The following is a 27936-nucleotide window of genomic DNA, read 5'->3' as shown; positions in this document are numbered from 1 at the left end:
ACTAATGCTGGTCTGTGTATGTGACAGTCACTACTAATGCTGGTCTGTGTGTATGTGACAGTCACTATTAATGCCAGTCTAGTGTATGTGACAGTCACTACTAATGCCGGTCTAGTGTATGTGACAGTCACTACTAATGCTGGTCTGTGTGTATGTGACAGTCACTACTAATGCCAGTCTGTGTATGTGACAGTCACTACTAATGCCGGTCTGTGTATGTGACAGTCACTACTAATGCCGGTCTGTGTATGTGACAGTCACTACTAATGCCGGTCTGTGTATGTGACAGTCACTACTAATGCTGGTCTGTGTATGTGACAGTCACTACTAATGCTGGTCTGTGTATGTGACAGTCACTACTAATGCTGGTCTGTGTATGTGACAGTCACTACTAATGCCAGTCTAGAATGTATGTCAAGCACTACTAATGCCAGTCTAGCAAGTGTGTTTTTGTGTGTCAGCCACTACTAATGCTGATCTGTGTGTGTCAGCCACTACTAATTCCAGTCTAGCAAGTGTGTCAGCCACTACTAATGCCAGTCTAGCGTGTGTGTGTGTCAGCAACTACTAATGCCAGTCCACTGTTTGCGTGTCAGCCACTACTAATGCCAGTCTAGCGTGTGTGTGTCAGCCACTACTAATGCCAGTCTAATGTGTGTGTGTCAGCCACTACTAATGCCAGTTCACTGTTTGCGTGTCAGCCACTACTAATGCCAGTCTAGCAAGTGTGTCAGCCACTACTAATGCCAGTCCACTGTTTGCGTGTCAGCCACTACTAATTCCAGTCTAGCAAGTGTGTCAGCCACTACTAATGCCAGTCTAGCGTGTGTGTGTGTCAGCCACTACTAATGCCAGTCTAGCAAGTGTGTCAGCCACTACTAATGCCAGTCTAGTGTGTGTGTGTCAGCCACTACTAATGCCAGTTCACTGTTTGCGTGTCAGCCACTACTAATGCCAGTCTAGCAAGTGTGTCAGCCACTACTAATGCCAGTCCACTGTTTGCGTGTCAGCCACTACTAATTCCAGTCTAGCAAGTGTGTCAGCCACTACTAATGCCAGTCTAGCGTGTGTGTGTGTCAGCCACTACTAATGCCAGTCTAGCAAGTGTGTCAGCCACTACTAATGCCAGTCTAGCGTGTGTGTGTGTGTGTGTGTGTGTGTGTGTCAGCCACTACTAATGGTAGTCTAGTGTGTGTGTCAGCAACTACTAATGCCAGTCCACTGTTTGCGTGTCAGCCACTACTAATGCCAGTCTAGTGTGTGTGTGTCAGCCACTACTAATGCCAGTTCACTGTTTGCGTGTCAGCCACTACTAATGCCAGTCCACTGTTTGCGTGTCAGCCACTACTAATTCCAGTCTAGCAAGTGTGTCAGCCACTACTAATGCCAGTCTAGCGTGTGTGTGTGTCAGCCACTACTAATGCCAGTCTAGCAAGTGTGTCAGCCACTACTAATGCCAGTCTAGCGTGTGTGTGTGTGTGTGTCAGCCACTACTAATGCCAGTCTAGTGTGTGTGTGTCAGCCACTACTAATGCCAGTCTAGTGTGTGTGTGTCAGCCACTACTAATGCCAGTCTAGTGTGTGTGTGTCAGCCACTACTAATGCCAGTCTAGTGTGTGTGTGTCAGCCACTACTAATGCCAGTCTAGTGTGTGCGTGTCAGCCACTACTAATGCCAGTCCACTGTTTGCGTGTCAGCCACTACTAATGCCAGTCCACTGTTTGCGTGTCAGCCACTACTAATGCCAGTCCACTGTTTGCGTGTCAGCCACTACTAATGCCAGTCCACTGTTTGCGTGTCAGCCACTACTAATGCCAGTCTAGCAAGTGTGTCAGCCACTACTAATGCCAGTCCACTGTTTGCGTGTCAGCCACTACTAATGCCAGTCTAGCGTGTGTGTGTCAGCCACTACTAATGCCAGTCTAGCAAGTATGTCAAGCACTACTAATGCCAGTCTAGCAAGTGTGTTTTTGTGTGTCAGCCACTACTAATGCTGGTCTGTGTGTATGTGACAGTCACTACTAATGCTGATCTGTGTGTGTCAGCCACTACTAATGCCAGTCTAGCAAGTGTGTCAGCCACTACTAATGCCAGTCTAGTGTGTGTGTGTCAGCAACTACTAATGCCAGTCCACTGTTTGCGTGTCAGCCACTACTAATGCCAGTCTAGCGTGTGTGTGTCAGCCACTACTAATGCCAGTCTAGTGTGTGTGTGTCAGCCACTACTAATGCCAGTTCACTGTTTGCGTGTCAGCCACTACTAATGCCAGTCTAGCAAGTGTGTCAGCCACTTCTAATGCCAGTCCACTGTTTGCGTGTCAGCCACTACTAATTCCAGTCTAGCAAGTGTGTCAGCCACTACTAATGCCAGTCTAGCGTGTGTGTGTGTCAGCCACTACTAATGCCAGTCTAGCAAGTGTGTCAGCCACTACTAATGCCAGTCTAGCGTGTGTGTGTGTGTGTGTGTGTGTGTGTGTGTCAGCAACTACTAATGCCAGTCCACTGTTTGCGTGTCAGCCACTACTAATGCCAGTCTAGTGTGTGTGTGTCAGCCACTACTAATGCCAGTTCACTGTTTGCGTGTCAGCCACTACTAATGCCAGTCCACTGTTTGCGTGTCAGCCACTACTAATTCCAGTCTAGCGTGTGTGTGTGTCAGCCACTACTAATGCCAGTCTAGCGTGTGTGTGTGTCAGCCACTACTAATGCCAGTCTAGCAAGTGTGTGTGTCAGCCACTACTAATGCCAGTCTAGTGTGTGTGTGTGTCAGCCACTACTAATGCCAGTCTAGTGTGTGTGTGTCAGCCACTACTAATGCCAGTCTAGTGTGTGTGTGTCAGCCACTACTAATGCCAGTCTAGTGTGTGTGTGTCAGCCACTACTAATGCCAGTCTAGTGTGTGTGTGTGTCAGCCACTACTAATGCCAGTCTAGTGTGTGTCAGCCACTACTAATGCCAGTCTAGTGTGTGTGTGTGTCAGTCACTACTAATGCCAGTCTAGTGTGTGTGTGTCAGCCACTACTCATGCCAGTCTAGTGTGTGTGTGTCAGCCACTACTAATGCCAGTCTAGCAAGTGTGTTTTTGTGTGTCAGCCACTACTAATGCTGGTCTGTGTATGTGACAGTCACTACTAATGCTGGTCTGTGTGTATGTGACAGTCACTATTAATGCCAGTCTAGTGTATGTAACAGGCACTACTAATGCCGGTCTAGTGTATGTGACAGTCACTACTAATGCCGGTCTGTGTGTATGTGACAGTCACTACTAATGCCAGTCTGTGTATGTGACAGTCACTACTAATACCAGTCTGTGTATGTGACAGTCACTACTAATGCTGGTCTGTGTGTATGTGACAGTCACTACTAATGCTGGTCTGTGTGTATGTGACAGTCACTACTAATGCCAGTCTGTGTGTATGTGACAGTCACTACTAATGCCAGTCTGTGTATGTGACAGTCACTACTAATGCCGGTCTGTGTATGTGACAGTCACTACTAATGCCGGTCTGTGTATGTGACAGTCACTACTAATGCCGGTCTGTGTATGTGACAGTCACTACTAATGCCGGTCTGTGTATGTGACAGTCACTACTAATGCCGGTCTGTGTATGTGACAGTCACTACTAATGCTGGTCTGTGTATGTGACAGTCACTACTAATGCTGGTCTGTGTATGTGACAGTCACTACTAATGCTGGTCTGTGTATGTGACAGTGTACTAATGCTGGTCTGTGTATGTGACAGTGACTACTAATGCCAGTCTAGTGTATGTGACAGTCACTACTAATGCTGGTCTGTGTATGTGACAGTGTACTAATGCTGGTCTGTGTATATGACAGTCACTACTAATGCCGGTCTAGTGTATGTGACAGTGTACTAATGCTGGTCTGTGTATGTGACAGTGTACTAATGCTGGTCTGTGTGTGCTAGTACAGGTAGTTTTTCACTGCAGCCATATACTACTTCACTTTCCCTCATTCTCCCAGCATGCACTCTGTTACATTAAGAACAGTCTCTTACACCAGAACACTGCAAACAGCTTTATCAATAACATAAGTCATTTTGTTATATTAAACTTGGACAATTATTTATGGGACAGACATAGGACATTTTACCTGACAGGAGCCAAACTACCTAAAGACCATGAGTACAGAGGTGAAAATACCCACAATTCCTTCTTCCCTATATCACATGACTTGCCGTTACTTTCACTTTTATGTACCTGACTCCCACCCACAGCTATAGATAATATAGAGGATATATTATCCTAATAATGTAACAAATATAATCTGCCATATCAAATATTCATTAACAAGGGAACATCCAATAACAAATAGTGCACAATTATCCCCTATTATACTAAACATTTATTTTTGAATAAGTGAAATGATAAGCAAATAATATATTGTTTTCATACATAAAAAATAATAAGTTAAATGCAATACAAAAACCTGCAAGAAAATTACCTCACATTTGAAGATGTATGGCTGGATAATGTCAACATTATCCAATGACAGATTTCTATCTGACAATTCTCTTTAAATCAAGCACCTGGTCACCGTATTGTTGTTGGGCATTTTAGCAACTCTGCCTGGTCTTGCCCTGTATCAGTCCTGGCCTTTGGGTTGTCTAAACTGCTTCTCATAAAAGTGGCTTCGATTTAAAAATACGATTTTACAGCAGTGTGTGAGCATTTATGTATCGTGTGATTAGGGCGACATTAGACTGATTCCTAATACTGTATCCAATACATCGAGGTATCTCACCCTCTAATCTGATATTATTAATGTGTAAACCGCTCACACCAGGATGTAAAGGGATCGGTCAGATTACAGAGATCAATTATAACAACTATAATTATCAAGCGATGGAGATCACTATCTAACACTATATCCACCCTCCCCGCTCATTCAGAGGAGGAAGGTCCCACAAAGCATCAACAATAATCCTAACAGGAGCTGTAGTCCAGCACTAGAGGCACCGATCAGAAGGACACACAAGGGGTTAAAGTGGAAGCAACAATCCTGCAGTTATTGTCAGTTAAACAGTCTGCGATGGAAAAGAATGGACGGGATTCAGATGCCGCTTCTATTGTCCCCGCTTACTGGAGGCTATTGTCTATAGGATGACACCTTACAAATAAATAATGAGCATAGAAGTCCTGCTGCGTCACAGCGCACCTGTGCCGCACATTCACCACCTGCAATTAGTGACTCTGCGTCACAGCGCACCTGTGCCGCACATTCACCACCTGCAATTAGTGACTCTGCGTCACAGCGCACCTGAGCCGCACATTCACCTGCGGCCATGTCTACTAAACGCCGTTCATTTAAAGCCGTGTGATAGTTTCACAGCGAGTGGAGGACAAAGTATTATTATTATGACCTTATTCCATGTAATGTGAATGGACTTTGTCTAAAAAAAAATAATTATGAGATACAAATCAAAGGTTAAAGTAAAACTTTCCTTTATACCCAATTCTACACTGCATCGCAATAAGACATTTCACAAGAACCAGTGTGGGGATACATTGATAAATAGAGAGAGGACGGTGGCACAGAACAGACATTTGGATGAAGTGTAGTCGGTTCTAAATCCTAATAAATGATATCGGATTGTATCTGCTGTGTATTATTTAGGATAAGGGACGGTTTACAAATAAAAGGAAAGTGTGAAATATAAAGGTTGATGTTGTTTACGATTAATATCACAGTATATACCGAATTAAAGATACAATGACATTATGGACAAGAAATACACTTATGTATGGAGATAAACTGCATCAGACTTACACATGATAAAAATCCGGATTTATTTTCTCTCGAAATTAAGAAATTTGGTAAATACAATTAAATTTATGATAAAACCTGAAGGTGAAATCTTAATTTAATTTATTTCGTTAGGAGATTTCTATCTGTCGATGTGGAACAATAATAATGATAAATAGCGCACACATAAGGAATCGGGCGCTATTTATCGATGATAAACCGCTCAGAACGCTGATTATAATCACCGAACTGATCACCCCAATTACGAACACAAATCTCCGAAACTATCTCTTATTATCCAGAACATACAGATAACGAAACTAAATAATATAACAATCTCCTAAATCTAATATATAGGCTACATTATATGGTAACACACCTTACATGACATGCACATTGGAAGTCAAAATTCACCATTAATTCAGATATTATTTATTTACATGAGTTTATGCATAATTAGTTTATCTTGTACATTATTATGCATTAGCAATAATACAACTTACAATTTAATCATCCTTCAGGGATAGAAATGACTTTAGGTGACGCATGAACAGACTTCAAATGATTGTATATTTTCTTGCATTGAATGAATCTAGCGGAAGAGAGATAAAGGGGAAATCACCCATCAGAATCCAACAGACAAGTGAATGGGATGAGGGCACAATACCGTCCTCTGTTACTTTTTTGGATTGGACAAAAGAACTGAATTTTAACGAAAGGGTTACATTTGCATGCAGACAATGAGTTGACGCTGGGGTCCCCCCGAGTCCATTGTCTGAGGTGAAAGACAGACACGTGTATGGGTATGTAGCAGCTCTAATGGAGGGGGGACGCCTGGCACAGCGTCCTTCTGGATGAGACCAATGAAGCTTTGTTATGCTAAGGAGCTCACTGGAGGCAAAGAGAGGTCACCTGACACCAGTGCCTCTACTTCAGTGTACAGCACAACTCTATACTAGGGCTGCAGGATAACATCATCACTGCTCCACCCGACAACCGACCACCTCAGCATCACTGCTCCACCCGACAACATCAACATCACTGCACCCGACAACTGATCACCTCAGCATCACTGCTCCACCTGACCACCTCAGCATCACTGCACCCGACAACCGATCACCTCAGCATCACTGCTCCACCCGACAACCGACCACCTCAGCATCACTGCTCCACCCGACAACCGACCACCTCAGCATCACTGCTCCACCCGACAACCGACCACCTCAGCATCACTGCTCCACCTGACAACCGACCACCTCAGCATCACTGCTCCACCCGACAACCGACCACCTCAGCATCACTGCTCCACCTGACAACCGACCACATCAGCATCACTGCTCCACCCGACAACCGACCACCTCAGCATCACTGCTCCACCTGACAACCGACCACCTCAGCATCACTGCTCCACCTGACAACCGACCACCTCAGCATCACTGCTCCACCCGACAACCGACCATCTCAGCATCACTGCTCCACCCGACAACCGACCACCTCAGCATCACTGCTCCACCCGACAACCTACCACCTCAGCATCACTGCTCCACCCGACAACCGACCACCTCAGCATCACTGCTCCACCTTACAACCGGCCACCTCAGCATTGTTGCTCCATAGCTGATAGATAAGAGCCCCAGCTGTGAGATCCAGGGGCAGATAACACCTCCTGGAGGATGCTCTCTGTACCACATCGCTTATATTAGAGGTGCATTTTTCTCGCTGTTTGAATTGTAACATAATTTGTGCCAATCCCAAGGACTGTCACCATGCTGCTGGAGAGGGTGAGGGGCAGCTCTCAGAGGTCGTCGGACATGTGTGGGTTCACCGGCAGCGGAGGTAAGGAACTTCCTTGTCACTTTTGCTGGTTACAAAGAGACAAATTGCCCAAATGTCACGGTCCACATTCATGTAATGACCGTGAAATCGCAGCTTCTGTTACACCCCCAGGACACTGACAGGTGTCACATGTAGTAATTATTTCATTTAAAGCCAAACTCCACTACAAGGCTGGTGTCACACGAGTGCCTTGTGTGACAGACACCAGTGGGAATAGCCGGATGCAGAGATTAAACTTCTTTATTGTAGCAAGAAAATGTGAGATTCTGTAACTCGTGTGACACAATCTAAACAAAGCCAGAAAACCCCAAACACACAACAATTATTATTATTATTACACTAATCGCTGTATTGTCGCGTCTGAGTGGCGGTCGGAATACAATATACTGGACACGGTTTATTTACTTGGTTAATCTAGGCAGTCTGTATTACTTATTTATCCATGATTTGTTTGCGGTGTTTTAGGGGTGATGTTTGCAGGAAATAAGACAGTGTGCTGTGTACACACAGAGTTAGAGGTGTGAGGAGCATTTCTTGGGGTGATATAAAATACAGATTACAGTGTGTTTCTGCGGCTTGTGCATTGGTAATGAGGAGTATTGTCAGGGTTGTTGTAGACAGATGCACAGCCTGCCATAGCCCCCAGTATCAGATGACCCCCCCCCCTCCTTCTATCCAACAACCCTCTTGTCAGAATAACCAATTACCCTGGTGTTACCCAGTGCTCCGGCCGCTGAGGCAGCCAAATGGTTAAATAGATTTCAAAATATAAACAGGCTTAACCCTTTGTTGTGCTTAATTATTGCTCGTTTGATGATCGTAAGAAAATCATATGTATGTAACGCTGTAGGCGGCAGCTAATGACATGTAGTAGGATCTCTGAATACCACTAATTTGTACAGTAAATATAATTTATTCTTATGTATCAATTACTGGAAAAAAATAAACTCCGTAACAAAATAATTACTGGAAGAAATATCATATATGTTATATAACTGGATGCTGTACTGTGTGTGTCGTTAGAATGATCATGTGTCACAACATGTAAGCATTTATACATGTAATATAAATTATATTATATATTATACAATATATTGTAATATAGTCACCATATTACAGAATGATGTTACAGTTATTACTTTATAAGAAATACAATGTATCTAGATCTGATTTAACATATTATTACATTACCCTGAACTCTAACGGGATTATGGTAAAACTGTAATAATATAAATGTTACTATGCTAAGCGGTGATTACCTACCTGCTTCAATTAGGATTGTGGACAGTATGGGGCATAGGGGAAAGCCGGCTGTCAGGGACATATACAATGTGTCTATACAGAGCGGAATTACCCGAAGAACCGCTGAGGTTTAAAGTGTAAAATAATGATATTATTAAGGCTACTCCGGGAGTCTGAGACGGCAAACTATAGGGCGAGATGGCACAGATATATATAGGGCGAGATGACATAGATATATAGGGCGAGATGGCACAGATATATATAGGGCGAGATGACATAGATATATATAGGGCGAGATGGCACAGATATATATAGGACGAGATGACAGATATATATAGGGCGAGATGACATAGATATATATAGGGCGAGATGACAGATATATAGGGCGAGATGGCACAGATATATATAGGGCGAGATGGCACAGATATATATAGGGCGAGATGACAGATATATAGGGCGAGATGGCACAGATATATATAGGGCGAGATGACAGATATATAGGGCGAGATGACACAGATATATATAGGGCGAGATGACAGATATATATATGGCGAGATGACATAGATATATAGGGCGAGATGGCACAGATATATAGGGCGAGATGACAGATATATAGGGCGAGATGGCACAAATATATAGGGCGAGATGGCACAGATATATATAGGGCGAGATGACAGATATATAGGGCGAGATGGCACAAATATATAGGGCGAGATGGCACAGATATATAGGGCGAGATGACATAGATATATAGGGCGAGATGACAGATATATATAGGGCGAGATGACAGATATATATAGGGCGAGATGACAGATATATAGGGCGAGATGGCACAGATATATATAGGGCGAGATGACAGATATATAGGGCGAGATGGCACAGATATATATAGGGCGAGATGACAGATATATAGGGCGAGATGGCACAGATATATATAGGGCGAGATGACATAGATATATATAGGGCGAGATGACAGATATATATGGCGAGATGACAGATATATAGGGCGAGATGGCACAGATATATATAGGGCGAGATGACAGATATATAGGGCGAGATGGCACAAATATATAGGGCGAGATGGCACAGATATATAGGGCGAGATGACAGATATATATAGGGCGAGATGACAGATATATATAGGGCGAGATGACAGATATATAGGGCGAGATGGCACAGATATATATAGGGCGAGATGACAGACATATAGGGCGAGATGGCACAAATATATAGGGCGAGATGGCACAAATATATAGGGCGAGATGGCACAGATATATAGGGCGAGATGGCACAGATATAAATAGGGCGAGATGGCACAAATATATAGGGCGAGATGGCACAAATATATAGGGCACAGATATATAGGGCGACATCATATGTAAGGGGAGATGGCACAGATATATATGCATATGCACATTATATATATATATATATATATATATATATATATATATACACACACACACACACATATACACACACATCTGTGCCATCTCCCCTTATATACATATCTGTACAATCTCCCCATGTATGTATATATATATATATATATATATATATATATATATATATATATATATATATATATATAGGGCGAGATGGCACCTATATATAGAGAGGGGATGGCACAAATAGATGTATCGGGCGAGATGGCACAGATAGATATATAAGGGGAGATGGCACAGATATATAGAGGGCGAGATGGCACCTATATATAGAGAGGGGATGGCACAGATATATAGGGAACAGATATATATAGGGTGAGATGCCTAAATAGACAGACAGACAGACGCAGAAATATTATTAATATATACGATAGAATTGGTATAAACTGTCCTGATGTTGTTGTTTTTACTCAAATTCTTTTGTCACTTCTTAATTGTGGATTATATTAACATTTTAAAAATGTGTATTTTAAAGAATAATACACCCCCTACTGTAAATCATTTCAGAAATTGGAGTCATCTCTGCTTCCTGTGACCGGCAGTCTCCTGCTTTTATATAGTCTCGGAACTCACTGACCTCCCCTTGTATGTTCAGGTCTCACCGAGTCCCTATTTGAAATATTCCCTATTTTGCTACTGCAGAGTACTGTGGCCACTTACAACTCAAGAACAAAAATTATTAACAATCCTCATAACTTACAGTAGGGAGAGCATATACCATATAATATTGTAGTGTGATTCAGGATGAGATGTGGGTGTAATAACCTCAATATTTTTTACATATAATAATTTGGGTTACCGGGAGCTGCTTCTTGTCATCTCTCTCCATGGGGCCTTACCCCCCATCCTAAAAATATTGTGGTCTCTTCTCTACTAAATAACTCTACACTTTATAAATTCCTATCTCTCCTCTTGATTATAAGATGATTTACTAATAGTTTTTAAATTGCCTGTTGCCTTCTAGTGGAAAATACACATTTTTTCTCTAACATATCTACTTGTGAGCTACAGATTTCAGCCAACATGTTCCTCTCTCCCATGCACTATAATAGAGCTTTGCTGGCAGCAAACTGTTATCTTTTTACATTTTTGCTACAAAGTTGCAGCTCTCTGTAAAACTGTCCTGCGCTCAGTGGCAGTTCTAATACTCCCAATGGGGTGTAAACCTTTAGTGAGGTGATCTGACTACTACAATTATCATCGTCTTCGATACAGGTGTGAAACATTGCAAGCCGTCAACTGGCAAAATGTGATTAGGGACCTAGCAATACCTCTCTAGTATCACTGGCCTGCTAGAACCCACACAGTCATCCCACAAACCTATATCCTGCACCAGCACCTCCATAGTCCATGCTCATTCCTGATCCATCTCCATCCATCCTACCTGCTAGAACCCACACAGTCATCCCACATACCTATATCCTGCACCAGCACCTCCATAGTCCATGCTCATTCCTGATCCATCTCCATCCATCCTACCTGCTAGAACCCAACCACTCAGCCCAGATCTGTGTATCCTGCACCAGCACCTCCATAGTCCATGCTCACTCCTGATCAATCTCCATCCACCCTACCTGCTAGAGCCCAACCACTCAGCCCAGAACTGTGTATCCTGCACCAGCACCTATATAGTCCATGCTCATTCCTGATCCATCTCCATCCATCCTACCTGCTAGAACCCACAGTCATCACACATAGCTATATCCTGCACCAGCACCTCCATAGTCCATGCTCATTCCTGATCCATCTCCATCCATCCTACCTGCTAGCACCCAACCACTCAGCCCAGATCTGTGTATCCTGCACCAGCACCTCCATAGTCCATGCTCACTCCTGATCCATCTCCATCCATCCTACCTGCTAGAACCCAACCACTCAGCCCAGATCTGTGTATCCTGCACCAGCACCTCCATAGTCCATGCTCACTCCTGATCAATCTCCATCCATCCTACCTGCTAGAGCCCAACCACTCAGCCCAGATCTGTGTATCCTGCACCAGCACCTCCATAGTCCATGCTCACTCCTGATCAATCTCCATCCACCCTACCTGCTAGAACCCAACCACTCAGCCCAGAACTGTGTATCCTGCACCAGCACCTATATAGTCCATGCTCATTCCTGATCCATCTCCATCCATCCTACCTGCTAGAACCCACAGTCATCACACATAGCTATATCCTGCACCAGCACCTCCATAGTCCATGCTCATTCCTGATCCATCTCCATCCATCCTACCTGCTAGCACCCAACCACTCAGCCCAGATCTGTGTATCCTGCACCAGCACCTCCATAGTCCATGCTCACTCCTGATCCATCTCCATCCATCCTACCTGCTAGCACCCAACCACTCAGCCCAGATCTGTGTATCCTGCACCAGCACCTCCATAGTCCATGCTCACTCCTGATCCATCTCCATCCATCCTACCTGCTAGCACCCAACCACTCAGCCCAGATCTGTGTATCCTGCACCAGCACCTCCATAGTCCATGCTCACTCCTGATCCATCTCCATCCACCCTACCTGCTAGAACCCAACCACTCAGCCCAGAACTGTGTATCCTGCACCAGCACCTCCATAGTCCATGCTCATTCCTGATCCATCTCCATCCATCCTACCTGCTAGAGCCCAACCACTCAGCCCAGATCTGTATTCTGCACCAGCACCTCCATAGTCCATGCTCATCCCAGATCCATCCTACCTGCGCACACACTCATTTCACATCCCTGACCCATCTCAATGCTTCTCTGTCCACTCTACCTAATAGAACCCAACCACTTAACTCAGATCCATGTTTCCTTCCCCAGGTTCTCCAATTATTTTAGTTTTTCTAATATTTTTACCTAACATTAAAATTATGTTACAAAAATAAGATGCTACTCCCGTATAATTATCTAACTCCTGGGTTCCTCTATCCTCTTGTGGTGGGAACTTAGTCTCTGGTCTTGTAATTGTGTGTGCTGCTGGAGAATGTCCCTGTATAGTGCTAAAATATACTTCTTTCTCTATGCTAGGAGTTAATTAAATTGACTAAATGTATGTGTATATATATATATATATATATATATATATATATATATATATATATACACATACACATACACACACGCACACACACCTACATGTACAATCACACAAATATATATGCTTCATATGTGTGGTGCTGAATCTCTGCGGATTAACCCTTTAATAGACTGCTAACGAAACGGAGACTTTCTGCTACGTTTGCTCTGATTAACCCTGTCCACCTGTAATTAAGCCGGTATCTAGGAGGAAAGGAACAGGTCGCCCCCCTCACATCACTCATTAATCACCCCCATCCTCATTTTATGGTATTAGTGTCGTCCGACTTCTTCAAAGTACCAGATCAATAAGGCGTAAAATTATTATTAAAGACTAAAAGTTGGATATAACCGTGAAACATCTCACACCTTTCACCAAAATGTGTTTCATATACTCAGAAAATGTAGGCAAATGGGACATTGATTTTGAATTCATCTGCAGCACACACCTCGGCACTAGACTTGATTTCCCCAGACACCGTTTTACTCCAAAGATCAGTGTCAATAAAATTTATCAGGGTTCTGACTAACTGAGCTTTTATCGAGCTGCCCGCAGCTTCCAGGGTAAACTGTTATTTCAGAGATTTAACTCCCTCCATCCACACAAACCAGGGGATACACAACCAATGTGCCGCCTGTGTCCACATTGTCCCAAATACAATGTATAGTCACAAAATATACAACACAGCCCTGAATAACACAGGTTCTGTCCACATCTCAGGCGACAAATGCAACATTGTATCTGCAAAATACACAAGTACCGAGTTGTACTCCAAGGATACGGAACCTACAACTTCCTCCAAAGTAAACAATTCCCCCCATATATTGTGCCATCTCGAATACACCTCCAATTAATGGATGGTCTGTGTCCAGCCACTGGTGTTAATATAAGTGTACTATCCATCTGATTTAATTTATTTCTATAAGGCACTCTAAATAGTCATAATGGTGATGATGATGATGATAATAATAAAATCGAGGTCTTCTGAAATTTTGTGTTAAAGGTGTCAATGAAACGGACAATTGTATCGGATCTTATGTTTGTATAGCATATAACATGATATAAATATAAAAAGGTACTATACATAGTGTATTTTGAGCTAAGCTGAAGTGTAAGCTCTTCTGGTGAGATGATCTGTCCCCTGTATAACTTTAATTATATTTTAAATACAAGTATGTGTTCGACGCTATAATATGTGTACAAAGATATATCGCACGGGTACAATTCAGATAAGAATATATACCAGGCTTAGCTAACTTCTGTCCCTATTGATGTTGCTGAGCTGGCTGGGGATTGTAGTTCCATAACAGTTTATGAGACACAATTTACCTAGCACAGAAATATATGTCCATCTAGTATGTAAGTGATAGGATGTCTGTCTGCGTCATGAAGCGATCAGATAACGGGACCTGTTATCGTACACAGATTGTCTGTTGAACAGTTTTATTTTACTCATATGATTTCCTAAGGTGAAAGGACAACAGAAATCGTGGGTTGTTGTGTTACAATTATTTCACACCGGATACACCGAATAACAATGGGGTCTGCATCTGTGCAAACAGGAACAATCCTACAGATGTATATGAAGAAGGCATCAGGTGAAATAATTAGAGTTAGAGGCAAACTAGATTATTAAAGTATTTTTTGGGCACATAAAAATGACAGATAGCCCAGTGATGGCCCTGGAGTGGGGTATACAGTCACCTGGGGTATGTACATAGCCTGCTCACGGCTCAGGCACTCCCCCTGCTGTCTGACCGGTGCACAGCACTCAGCACAGCGCCTCTAGCGCCAGTCACCTTCCTGCATGAGCCCAGAGCACCTCTCCCAACCCCAGTCTCTACCCTGATTTACTGCCCCGGACATTGCACCCCGGGTCTATCTGCAGAGCTCTGGGGGTGCAGGGGGAGGCAGGGAATAGCATGAGAGATGGATCTGACACCCAGCAAGGACTCAGCCAGTACTGACATGCTGTTTGCTCTGCTGGCGCAGAACGAGAACCTGAGGAAAGGTTAGTAGCAGCTGCCTATATATTCTTATACCGCTCGTTCTTATAATCACCATGTACCCTCCTATATACCGCTACATCTTATAATCACCATGCACACTCCTATAGACCGCTAGATCTTATAATCACCATGCACCCTCCTATATACCGCTACATCTTATAATCACCATGCACCCTCCTATATACCGCTAGAACTTATAATCACCATGCACCCTCCTATATACCGCTCGTTCTTATAATCACCATGTACCCTCCTATATACCGCTACATCTTATAATTACCATGCACCCTCCTATATACCGCTACATCTTATAATCACCATGCACCCTCCTATATACCGCTACATCTTATAATCACCATGCACCCTCCTATATACCGCTACATTTTATAATCACCATGCACCCTCATATATACCCTATTTTCTTTGTTAGGATCACCTCTACATCCTCTTATGATAATCATCTATTTGTATCACATATATACCGCTCTCCTTCCTTATAGTCCTCACTATATGCAGGAGACAACTTTATATTATGGTTCATTACGTTACCCTATAAATTATAATAATTATATACACTTTATTATAATCCTCCAACACACCGCTTCAGTTTGTTATCATTACCATGCTCCGTAAATAGCTAATTATAATCATTAATTGTTATAAATATATACCCTTCTATATCGCTGTTTAATATAATCATCACTATATCCTTCTGTATATCACACGTTACCATCATCCAGATTGTATGCTCTTATATACGTTTCTTCTTCATTATAATCACAATTATAACAGGTGTCTGCATTACTATATTCAATATCCTCCTCTTAGTATAGTCACCGCTATATAATAATCATCAATGCATAATATATGTATAATCGCCACATAATATTATAAACCTCCTTTCCGGGCACTGAATTATACTGAAAGATATTGGAGATCATAGCAAATGTAATTGATTTATTTCACATATCAATAGGTATCTGTTTATCCGGATCATTTTGAATGTAACATTTGTATTTATTTTTATTTATAAACAACAACGTTACGATTTAACAAAACTAATCAGAAAATACCGACTGGTCTGTAGCAGCATGAGTTATATATTTATAGGTATATCCGTCTTCTATATTACAGATTACTATGTATCATACAATATTTCATGCGCTTTATCTGGAAATATTTCCACAGTTCGGTTTGTTTAGTTTTTTCGTTTTTTTTCTAATTTTGTTTATAAATAATGTTCTGTTTTACAGAATGTGGTTTTGTTTTTTTAATAATGGTATGAATATGGTTGTCGGTCAGGATACAACATTATGTAGCGATTTATTAAAGACTAAAAATGTTTCTATTATTGAGTTTATTATATCTTCTATTATAGGCGAGTTGAATAGCTGTAAATTGACGATTTATATAATATATTTCACATCAATATTGACTAGAAGATAGATTATTGCACCAGGAAAAAATTATGCAATTAAATAATATTTCAATGGTTTTATATGATCTTTAAAATGCAGTTAATAGGCAAACCTTTACAGATGGCAAAATGTAAATTATTTTTAACCCCCAATTTAATTAAAACGACCGATAGCAAAGTTTATTTTTTTTAAAATTTTAACCTGAATAAAAACGTAAGTATGAAGATTTCTTGATGCATAAAGTCAGGGTAGTAGGGTGTATTATAGCATTTGGAACAACATTTTGTGGAGGTCAGGAGATATATAATAATAGGACTTTATTGAACATTTATCGTTAGATAACGAATGCGAGTTGTTAACATTTTAAAATAAATTATTATTCAGCAAATGGACTAAAATTATATTCATATACCTGAAACCGAATATGCGAATTACAGAGATAGCCCTTTTTAAAAAGATTATTTTAACTAACAACAAAAATAGAGAGTCTTATAAAGGCAGCATTAAAATTTCATCAGACATCACACAGACAAAAGACAGGAGTCACTCCATCAATATGATCAAGGCAAATAAATAATTAAACACACAAAGGCCACCTGAACTGAATACTAAATAGTAACGCTGATCTTATACCTGGATTACTCAAACAAGGAAAAATACCATTTAAATAACTACCACACAACATAAGCAGTACATCCTACCTATACAGCGACATGTGGTGGACATTATTACACCAAAAATAAAATACAGTTATGAACGGAGATCTTTGGGCTGAAAGTGCCACAAATAACATATACGAATCACCTTCTACTATCATCCTCGTCTATTCCAACAAGAACATGCACCGGGTGAGTCTCTTAAATTGCATTCCCCACGTAGTGAGCACGGGAGACCGTATAACCCACAGACACACAATGGTTTGCAGGTTGCAGTGGAACTACAAGTCCCAGCAGGAAGCATGGTACGCTTGAGCGTTATGTGGTTATACATAAGTTGATGTGATAATTAGTAACAGATATTTCTATATCGGGGACAAAAAAATCCACACCTTCCATATGATAAGTTATTTATAATGTAATCCTATAAATCAATATGTACCAGCGACTTGTGGACTGAAACATACAAATAGTTCCATATAATATCACCCATAAATATAACATTTATACACACAGATACAATGTGTCTTTCTTTACTTTCCGGACAGTAACCAATTCCCTGCTCCGACCATTATGTAACAAACATGTGAATGTGTTTGTGTGGTCCATGCACCGTCATTACTGGGCAATTAGGAGATCTCTGCATTGGGTAAAAGGATTGAGGTGATTGGACAGTGTCTGTATTTAGAAGCGGACGGATCAGGTATGAGGGAGAAGCTGCTAACTGGTCCCTAGATGACAGCATGTAAAGTAAGGAGCACACTGCTGGGGGCATATGTTACAGCAGGGATAGGCAGACTGGGGCTCTACACATGTTCTGGGACTTGTAGTCCAACAAAGTAGGTATTAGACGACAGATGAAACATTGGCTTTTAAGAAAATCTGGATTTCTGCACATTCCCATCTCTAACAGGTTTTCTATTCCACTGACACGATCAGCCATGAGTCAGAAGTATAAAGGTACAAAGTGATGTATTCTCTGTGCAGCGCTACGGAACTGGTGGCGCTATATAAATAGATTAATAATCCACGTTTATATGCAGTCATACTGTACAGTATTTGTGTATGTAATAGTAATGCATATTTACAGTTTTTGTTTACAGTATATTGTGTTATTGCAATATTTACATGAACATTTTGGGAATCTTGATGCAAATAATGATGACGACTGAATTGTAGAAATAAATCTGTTTTGTGTTATGCATAATATGCGGGATGGTGGCAGTGTTAGATTTTGGGGGACCCAGCGTTGTGTTTTGTGTTGCAGAAATTCCTCTGTGTGCCGGCTGCAATCAGCACATTGTGGACAGATTCATCCTGAAAGTCCTGGACAGACACTGGCACAGTAAGTGCTTGAAGTGCAGCGATTGTCAGATGCAGCTGGCAGAGAAGTGTTTCAGCAGAGGGGATAGTGTCTACTGCAAAGACGACTTCTTCAAGTAAGTTGTTCATATATATATATATATATATATATATATTATGCTGCAGTGCTCTATAGTGTCCTCACCGATACATTACACGCTTTACGTGCACACTTGCGTCTACTTGATTGCCAGGCGCATATCAGGGTGTACGCCCACTTCTGGCCTGTGCGTTCTATGCCAGGTATGCAGGTTGGAACCAGTAATAAGGTTACCTCCAAGTCCAACCCACTACCACATTAGGACCACTCCCATCATTACATAACACAACCTCCGGTATAAATTAGTAAGGTACAGGGCCATAACTAGGGCTGTGATAGAGGTGACTGCCCAGGGCGCAACGCTGAAGGGGGGGTGCAGTTTATCAATATTTTAGGTTCATTTGGTTAAAACTTATTTGTCACTTTTCTTTGTATAAAGGTTTTAATTACATTGGTTGAACTGTGCCTAGAGATGCACCCTCCCCCCAAACTGGGTACATTGTACCCCTTTATCTCATTTTATACATCCCAAAAACTGAATTCTGGGTTCCACACCTCCGTGTGCGCTGTGTATCTAATCCGCCCAATTCCTGCCATAAACTGGTGTAAAGATTTACCTATCTGCAGATTCCGTCGCCTTGGCCCAAAAATCCATTTACATTCCTGTAAAACTGGGTAAAAGTAACACTAGACTCTGCCTATATATATATATATATATATATATATATCTATATCACATATCACACCACCAGCTTCAGCTATATACTGGGATCATCTTTCCACAATATCAGAACAAATAAACCATAGCCAGACACTGGATAGGCTCCTGTTATACAGTCACCTATGTCCCATACTAAGTAGTTACCAATACAATATGTTGTACATCTAACAATCAGTGAGGGGTACAGATTCTGGGACCCCCCTGGCAGTCCTGACCACCAGGACTACTGCAGGAAGCTAAACACATACTAGAAGAGGGGATTCTGCCTCAGTGATGTCACAAGCTCTCAGTGATGTCACAAGCTCTCAGTGATGTCACAAGCTCTCAGTGAGCTCAGTGGGATATTGGTCCCACCCTATGATATGGCAATGCCTTCACTATACTATACATTCTATGTATGGAGCCAATTTAAGCTGTTGCTCAGTTGTTATATTATTGTCTGTTTTAGGAGGTTTGGGACAAAATGTGCTGCATGCCAACAAGGAATCCCCCCCACCCAGGTGGTGAGGCGGGCTCAGGAGTTTGTGTACCACCTCCATTGCTTTTCCTGCATTGTGTGCAAGAGACAGCTGGCCACGGGAGACGAGTTCTACCTAATGGAGGACAGCAGGCTGGTGTGCAAGGCGGACTACGAGACAGCGAAGCAGAGAGGTAGAAACATCCTGCACACTCACCTTACTCCCAGCACAATACTGAGGACTAAAGGCCCCTTATAAATGTCTGAGCTGTGTGCCTATCTAGCAACACTGCTGAAATCTGTCCCCAGGTGTCTCAAGCTCCCAGCAGAGAGTGGCCCTCATCTTCTGGGTATGGGGGTCCAGGAAGAGGTGCAGGAGGGGAATTATTTAATCAGTCACTGCCATATCAATGCAGGGCAGACTGAATACACATCACTATATATAATTGGCTCTATACGGATAGTATAATAATGTTTAATGCTGTGTATAAACCAGACATGTATCCTATGTACATTACAATCTCATGTGTGCTCTGGCTGAAATCCCAGGATTACACGGTGCACATACTAAGTGCTGAATGACATATTACACACACGGTACATGTACTAATCTACATCACTGGACTGTAAACTTGTTTTATGGGAAGTAATTACTGTATCGTCCGGGGTCATATTGGCGTTGCTGGGTCAGTGTTCTCTATATAAACCTCAGCTCCATAAACACTGATTAAAGAAACATTTCATGTAAAAATATACAAACTATATACCCCCTGCAGCCAAGTATGAGAGGGATCACCTGCATCCATAACATATATTCTTCCAGGAAAACATTGCTGCACAGGATTGTCCTGATTGCGATTCTCCAACTCCCAAAACATCCCTACAATGTTCTATAATCCTTATAGTTACTGCTGTACAACAATTGTACTGACCTCTACTTCCCACTCCATTCTACTATTGCTGGAATAATTATCAAATAAATATTTAAAAATAATATGAAATAAATGTATTAAAATGTTGATGAAATAAAACATATATATGTTTTAGTAAATATTGATAATCATTAACAATTTTGATTAAATGACATTGTATTTATATAAAATACAATGTAAAAAAAAGTCAGTAATAAGTAAAAAAACAAAAAACATTTTTAGATACAAAAATAAATGAAAACTAAAAATGAAAAACAAGAGTGAAATCACCATAGCAATAATAAATAATAATAATAATGATAATTCAATAATCTGATTTTTATCTAGCCTTTCATGTTTAATCAGCCAGTTTGTTAATAATTATGTTATTTTAATTGTTGTAACAATTGTTTAGTAAAACATGGTATGTGCATGAAAAAGCATGATTTTTAAAAATTATTTACTCATCTTTCTTATTTATTTACATTTGGGGGAAAAAAAAATCCAAAATTAACTCTTAAATCACTTGAAATCGATTAACTCTGAATGGCTTATTGCAAGAGCTGAAAACATTGTTACTCCCCAAGTTTAGGGACATTTAAAGCTCAGATTTTGGAGACCAGATTAGAGGCTAATTCAGTCCAATGTTATGTGATGGTCTCTGCTGGACGGGGCTCTTATTTCACATTCTGTGTCACACATGATTTTTATATTTATGAATTCTGGTGATAATCTGAAATAAAACAAAAACCAGCACATAAACCACCTCAGAGCTAATTTCTATCCGCGTGCATAGTTTTCACATACACATCAGTTATTGCAAATGAACATACACAAATTTTTTGTTAGTATTTACAAATATTAATTCAAATGGTGAAACTTTTATCTTAAAAAGTCTGTTGTGAGGAGTGACACCAATGTGGCCTCTGTCGTCCTTTCATTATAACACTAGATTAAAACACAAGTCTTTTCCTTATAATGTAATTGTTTCTAATGCAAAATGATGAATATTATTTATTAATAAAGTCTTTATTTTCCAATGATTGCAGAAGCGGAATCAACAGCCAAAAGGCCAAGGACAACAATTACTGCAAAGCAGCTGGAAACCCTGAAAAATGCCTATAACAACTCCCCCAAACCTGCCCGACACGTCAGAGAACAGCTGTCCTCTGAGACTGGGCTGGATATGAGAGTGGTGCAGGTGATAATGTATATTCATGTAGTAACCGCCGCTAGCCGTATATACAGAGGAGAAGAGCACCCTTACAAGTGGCTCAAATTCACATTAAAATGTAATGTTTCTCCATGCAGGTGACAAGGGACTGTTAGTAGATTTATATACACACTCAAATCATACATATAATATATATATACACACTCAAATCATACATATAATATATATATATATATATACACAAACTCAAATCATACATACTATATATATATATATATATATATATATATATATATATACACACTCAAATCATACATATAATATATATATATATATATATATATATATACACACAAACTCAAATCATACATATTTATATATATATATATATATATATATATATATACATACACACACTCAAATCATACATATAATATATATATATACACACTCAAATCATACATATAATATATATATATATATATACACATACACACTCAAATCATACATAATATATATATATATATATATATATATATATATATATATACATACACACTCAAATCATACATAATATATATATATATATATATATATATATATATATATATATATATATATATATATTATCCACACACACACACGTAAAATAATACACACACAGGATAGATAAATATATATATACACACACACACATTAACATTTTCATTAGTAAAGTATGGAATCCTCGATTTGTTTGTTGTTTCATATAACAACTTCTACAGATTCACCATGACATCACCGATGTGACATGACTAATCTATACATTGATCGCACCTTTTTGCATTAATCCTTACAATTGCCTTCACGGGTGACGAAATGAACACACTGAAGTATTATAATACATGAAAACAAAGTCAGAATGACAAACATTATCTGTAATGGACATATTTATTATTTTGTTCACATTCTACCACTAATTACATCTTCTATGTTCCCGTATTTAAAGGTCTGGTTCCAGAACAGAAGAGCAAAGGAGAAAAGATTAAAAAAAGACGCTGGAAGACAGAGATGGGGTCAGTATTTCAGAAATATGAAACGGTCCAGGGGGAACTCCAAGTCTGACAAGGACAGTATCCAGGAAGAGGGACCAGACAGTGATGCTGAGGTCTCCTTCACAGGTATATAGAAATAACATTGTGTATTATAGCATCCAATAAATGTGTCCTGCAACAGGGCCTCTCTTCAGTCACTCCAATGCATGGTAGCTGGGAGTTAGTGTATGTATTATATAGGGGATCTCAGTCACTCCAATGCATGGGAGCTGGGAGTTAGTGTATGTATTATATAGGGGGTCTCAGTCACTGCATGGTAGCTGGGAGTTAGTGTATGTATTATATAGGGGATCTCAGTCACTCCAATGCATGGGAGCTGGGAGTTAGTGTATGTATTATATAGAGGATCTCAGTCACTCCGGTGCATGGGAGCTGGGAGATAGTGTATGTATTATATAGAGGATCTCAGTCACTCCAATGCATGGGAGCTGGGAGTTAGTGTATGTATTATATAAGGGATCTCAGTCACTCCAATGCATGGGAGCTGGGAGTTAGTGTATGTATTATATAAGGGATCTCAGTCACTCCAATGCATGGGAGCTGGGAGTTAGTGTATGCATTATATAGAGGATCTCAGTCACTCCGGTGCATGGGAGCTGGGAGATAGTGTATGTATTATATAGGGGATCTCAGTCACTCCAATGCATAGGAGCTGGGAGTTAGTGTATGTATTATATAGAGGATCTCAGTCATTACAATGCATGGGAGCTGGGAGTTAGTGTATGTATTATATAAGGGATCTCAGTCACTCCAATGCATGGGAGCTGGTAGTTAGTGTATGTATTATATAAGGGATCTCAGTCACTCCAATGCATGGGAGCTGGGAGTTAGTGTATGTATTATATAGGGGATCTCAGTCACTCCAATGCATGGGAGCTGGGAGATAGTATATGTATTATATAAGGGATCTCAGTCACTCCGATGCATGGGAGCTGGGAGTTAGTGTATGTATTATATAGAGGATCTCAGTCACTCCGCTGCATGGGAGCTGGGAGTTAGTGTATGTATTATATAAGGGATCTCAGTCACTCCAATGCATGGGAGCTGGGAGTTAGTGTATGTATTATATAAGGGATCTCAGTCACTCCAATGCATGGTAGCTGGGAGTTAGGGTATGTATTATATAGGGGATCTCAGTCACTCCAATGCATGGGAGCTGGGAGTTAGGGTATGTATTATATAGGGGATCTCAGTCACTCCAATGCATGGGAGCTGGGAGTTAGGGTTTGTATTATATAGGGGATCTCTGCTCAATTATTCTGTAACTTCCAGCCGCCCTTTGATGGTAGCTAGAATACTGGCCATATGGTGCAGGATGTTTCCCTAGCCGCACACCCCTGTATAACCCTATTCACAAGAACACCTATATGAATAAGTCTGTTAAACAGAAATGGATCTTACATACTGTTATTTGTCTTTATTGCAGATGAGCCGACCATGTCAGAAATGAGCCATTCTAATGGGATTTATAACAGTTTAAACGAGGCATCTCCGGTTTTGGGCAGACAGGCAGGAAGCAACAGTGCTTTTTCCCTGGAACATGGCGGCATCCCAGCGTCAGACCAATATCATGACCTACGATCTAATAGCCCCTACGGAATACCTCAGTCCCCAGCGTCATTACAGGCCATGTCGGGCCACCAGCCATTGATTTCAAGCTTGGCATTCCCAGATGCTGGGTTGAGTATAATGGCTCAAAGTGGGCAAGTGTTGCCCCCGTCTATGAGGGTATTAGGAGCCAATGGACCGAATTCCGATCTTTCCACTGGTAGTAGTGGTGGATACCCAGATTTTCCGGCCAGTCCAGCCTCTTGGTTAGATGAAGTTGACCATGCTCAATTTTGACATGAGACTTGAATCCAGCTTCCAATCGTGATTTAAGGATGGAGGTAAAGGTTTTATTCTGGGAAGGAATGGACAGAACAGCATAATGCAATCAGTATGTCTAACCGCGGGTTCATATAAAAGGCGCAGACAGGTACTGCCACACCCACAGGACTTTGGAGGTTATTGGACATCTGCATTGAGGACTTCTGTGACTACATTTTTGGTGATGATTGATCTGCTTTGTGTTGTCATAACGTATACATAACGGAAGAGAAGGACTTCTATCTACCTTTCACGAAGATCAGTGACTTCTGCATCTTTACCCTTGTGATATATAACACCATGTTCTACAATCCTATCTGAACATGAAGCAATGGAGGAAGACTCAGCCGCATCGCATGTGATGGAGGATATGTTAGAAAACCTTAAAGGGGCGACTTCTCCTTAATCAAACTTGCTCTCCATATATATCAGATAGGACGGGTTTCACCATGGACCCCCCTGCTCCATGAAGTAGAGGGTCTCCCGGCTGGTGGGCTTTGTTCATTTATAGACCTCTATGCAAGTGCTAAGGACGGCTTGTAAAATGCAAAAATGAGTGGGGGAGCCCCTAGGGGTCTGCTTGTTATAGATAGGAGAAATCTACCATTGAGGAGGGGTTACCTAACCGTGGGCAAATGCTCTAAAAAGGAAATAATATATAGATATATCTATGGCACTGATAACAACTGATGTTACGCTGTGATATGAACATGAATCAGTTAGTAGATCAGAGGGGTTTATACTTTTTTTGGACATTTTCTCCTAAATGATGACTGTTTGTTTGACTCTCCTGCGTCTTCTTTGGCACCAACTACTCAACATATTAATACACAGTAAAATATGACAACATCTCATTGCAGAAGCGTTTTGAAATTGCACTTAAAATCTGTTGCCAAAAATAAAATATTCCTATATGATTTTCATTGTACGCCATTATATCCCCAGTTTGACATCCAGTGCATTTTTTTAAATATTAATATTTAACTTTATACTATCATTTTTACTTTAATAGTTCCGTTGTATTGTTTAACGTTGCTCTATTTAAAACTGCAAATAAATCCAATTTGGTTTATTGGTATAAAAATTTAGTATGTAAATTGTTCCTCGTACGCCGAATGCTGTGGAATATGTGTCTGTCAATGTCTATTATTTATTTGCTCCTTAATGATCAAACATTTCAAGACATTCAATAAATTTGTCAGCAAAAATGCTAATTCTGTCTGGCTAAATTTACTAACCAGAAATAATTTAATAATCTTTTAGAAAATGGTATTTGAAACCAATAACGAACACCTTTAAATATTATATAATTTATTACTATGGGATGAGTACAATTTGGAAAGAAACGTCAAATAAAAATTCATTTATTTAATTTTTTTTAAATGTTGTTTTACATCCCACAGGGACATGTTATCATTATATAGTGCACCAGAAGCATCTTGTATAATACACGGGATGGAAAATGCTTTACTTGTAAAAAGTATAATATTACTGAGATAAATATTACATATTATACCAAACACTACAGGAATTACTGGGCTGCTCATCATCAACAAGACACTAGTAAAAATAAGACGTATAGATTTCATTCACTAACAACACTTTTAGTGGCGCTCAATGAAGAGGATATATAATCTTAATATAAAAATAATATTTAGCAATTAAATATCAGATTGTGGAATCTCACAGAACGTATTTGTTACCCTGATCATACAGTGAAAATATACACAATCAATCAGTAGTTTAAGTGATTTAAAGTTTTTGTCCAAATTCTCCATTTTCCAGACAAAACCACTCCCACCTCAGTGACCAATTAGCATAACTGTACACACTGCCCCGCCCATACTGTTGGCGCTGCTGAACATTTGCTTATCCTGAAATCCATATACATTATGCCGGGCTGGATTGTGTCTGGAGACCGCAGGGGGACAGTGATCGCGTGCAATCTGTGGGGAAAGAGAGGAGTAAAGGATGTTGCTGTTCCGAGTGTCACTAATTAAAGAAGCTAGGGTTATCTGGGGAGGCAATTTTATAATATTTATATTAATTATGCAGCTGTAACATAAAATTGAGATTATGGTGAGGTGCAATAGGCATGGATATAATTATATATAATGTATTACTATGGGATGAGTTTCTCCCGTCTCTCCGTCTCATCCATGTGTCTGTCTGTCTTCCCCTCCCTTTAGATTGTTCGCTCCTTTGAGCAGGGCTCTCCTACCTCCTGTTTCCATCACTTTTAACTGCGCTCTCCAGCTACTCAGTTCACCTCCTCTCAGTCCCTCTGCCCTCTGTCTCCTCTCGCTTCTCTCCGCTCCCCTCAGTGACTCTCAACCTGTCATCCGTGCCCACCCTCTTGGGCCATAGTACCTGCCTGTACTCACTTTTCCCCTCCCTCCCTCTCTTTCATGCTGTGCCTGAGCCCCCAGAGTTATAGTGCTTACTGTTACTTGTACTGTGCTGTTTCACCTTGTACTGTGCCATTGTTTGTCCTTGTACGGCGCTACGGATACTTTGTGGCGCCCTATAAATAAAAATTTATAATAATAATAATAATAATAATAATAATTTGGAAAGAAAGGTCAAAAAGGAATTTTTTTTTTTAAATATTGTTTTACATCCCACGGGGACATGTTTTCATTATATAGTGCACCAGAAGCATCTTGTATAATACATGGGATGGAAAATCCTGTACTTTGTTAGTATTTATCCAAACCGATGTGAGAGGATGTTTAACGTCAAATAATTCAGTATTTCACTGACCCAGAAATATTCTCTTTCCATGAGGTGTACCGGAGGCATATTTACTATATGGATCTATTGGTGTAGATGGCAGCGCAAGCAATATGTCATTCTAGATAGATGATGAGCGCCCA

General features: G+C 40.6%; 1 protein-coding gene and 1 long non-coding RNA gene across 4 annotated transcripts in view; one reads left to right on the top strand and one right to left on the bottom strand.

Annotated features, from left to right (window-relative positions):
* Positions 1-27936, bottom strand: part of LOC142101380 (uncharacterized) — a 535334-nt gene that overhangs the window by 408305 nt on the left and 99093 nt on the right. The window contains exon 3 of one of the 2 annotated variants that reach the window (XR_012678992.1): positions 6286-6358. The exons of the other annotated variant lie outside the window; for it this stretch is intronic. This is a non-coding gene — a long non-coding RNA (uncharacterized LOC142101380). Of the gene's footprint in view, positions 1-6285; positions 6359-27936 lie in introns of those variants that run through there. 2 annotated transcript variants of the gene reach the window in all.
* Positions 6718-26046, top strand: LHX3 (LIM homeobox 3). 2 transcript variants are annotated; one of them, XM_075186136.1, is made up of 6 exons: positions 6718-7602; positions 18700-18871; positions 20004-20206; positions 21973-22124; positions 23086-23257; positions 24618-26046. In XM_075186136.1, the coding sequence occupies exons 1-6, from the start codon at positions 7533-7535 to the stop codon at positions 25034-25036; spliced, it is 1188 nt and encodes a 395-aa protein (XP_075042237.1). In that variant the 5' UTR covers positions 6718-7532; the 3' UTR covers positions 25037-26046. The 2 variants fall into 2 exon arrangements, with proteins under 2 accessions (XP_075042237.1, XP_075042238.1); XM_075186137.1 differs by lacking the exon at positions 6718-7602 and adding an exon at positions 15167-15360.

This window comes from Mixophyes fleayi, chromosome 9 (genome assembly GCF_038048845.1).
Source record: "Mixophyes fleayi isolate aMixFle1 chromosome 9, aMixFle1.hap1, whole genome shotgun sequence".
In the NCBI taxonomy this organism is placed as follows: domain Eukaryota; kingdom Metazoa; phylum Chordata; class Amphibia; order Anura; family Limnodynastidae; genus Mixophyes; species Mixophyes fleayi.
The sequence above is the reverse complement of the archived record's forward strand: the minus strand, read 5'-3'. Positions and strand labels throughout refer to the sequence as shown.

What these genes read in the sequence shown, in the direction of transcription:
- LHX3 (XM_075186137.1), top strand. Translation starts at nt 15,279, where the DNA reads ATGGATCTGACACCCAGCAAGGACTCAGCCAGTACTGACATGCTGTTT. An exon ending in TGCAAAGACGACTTCTTCAA is followed by an intron (nt 18,872 to 20,003) that starts GTAAGTTGTTCA and finishes TGTCTGTTTTAG; the next exon opens with GAGGTTTGGGACAAAATGTG. An exon ending in TGCTGAGGTCTCCTTCACAG is followed by an intron (nt 23,258 to 24,617) that starts GTATATAGAAAT and finishes TCTTTATTGCAG; the next exon opens with ATGAGCCGACCATGTCAGAA.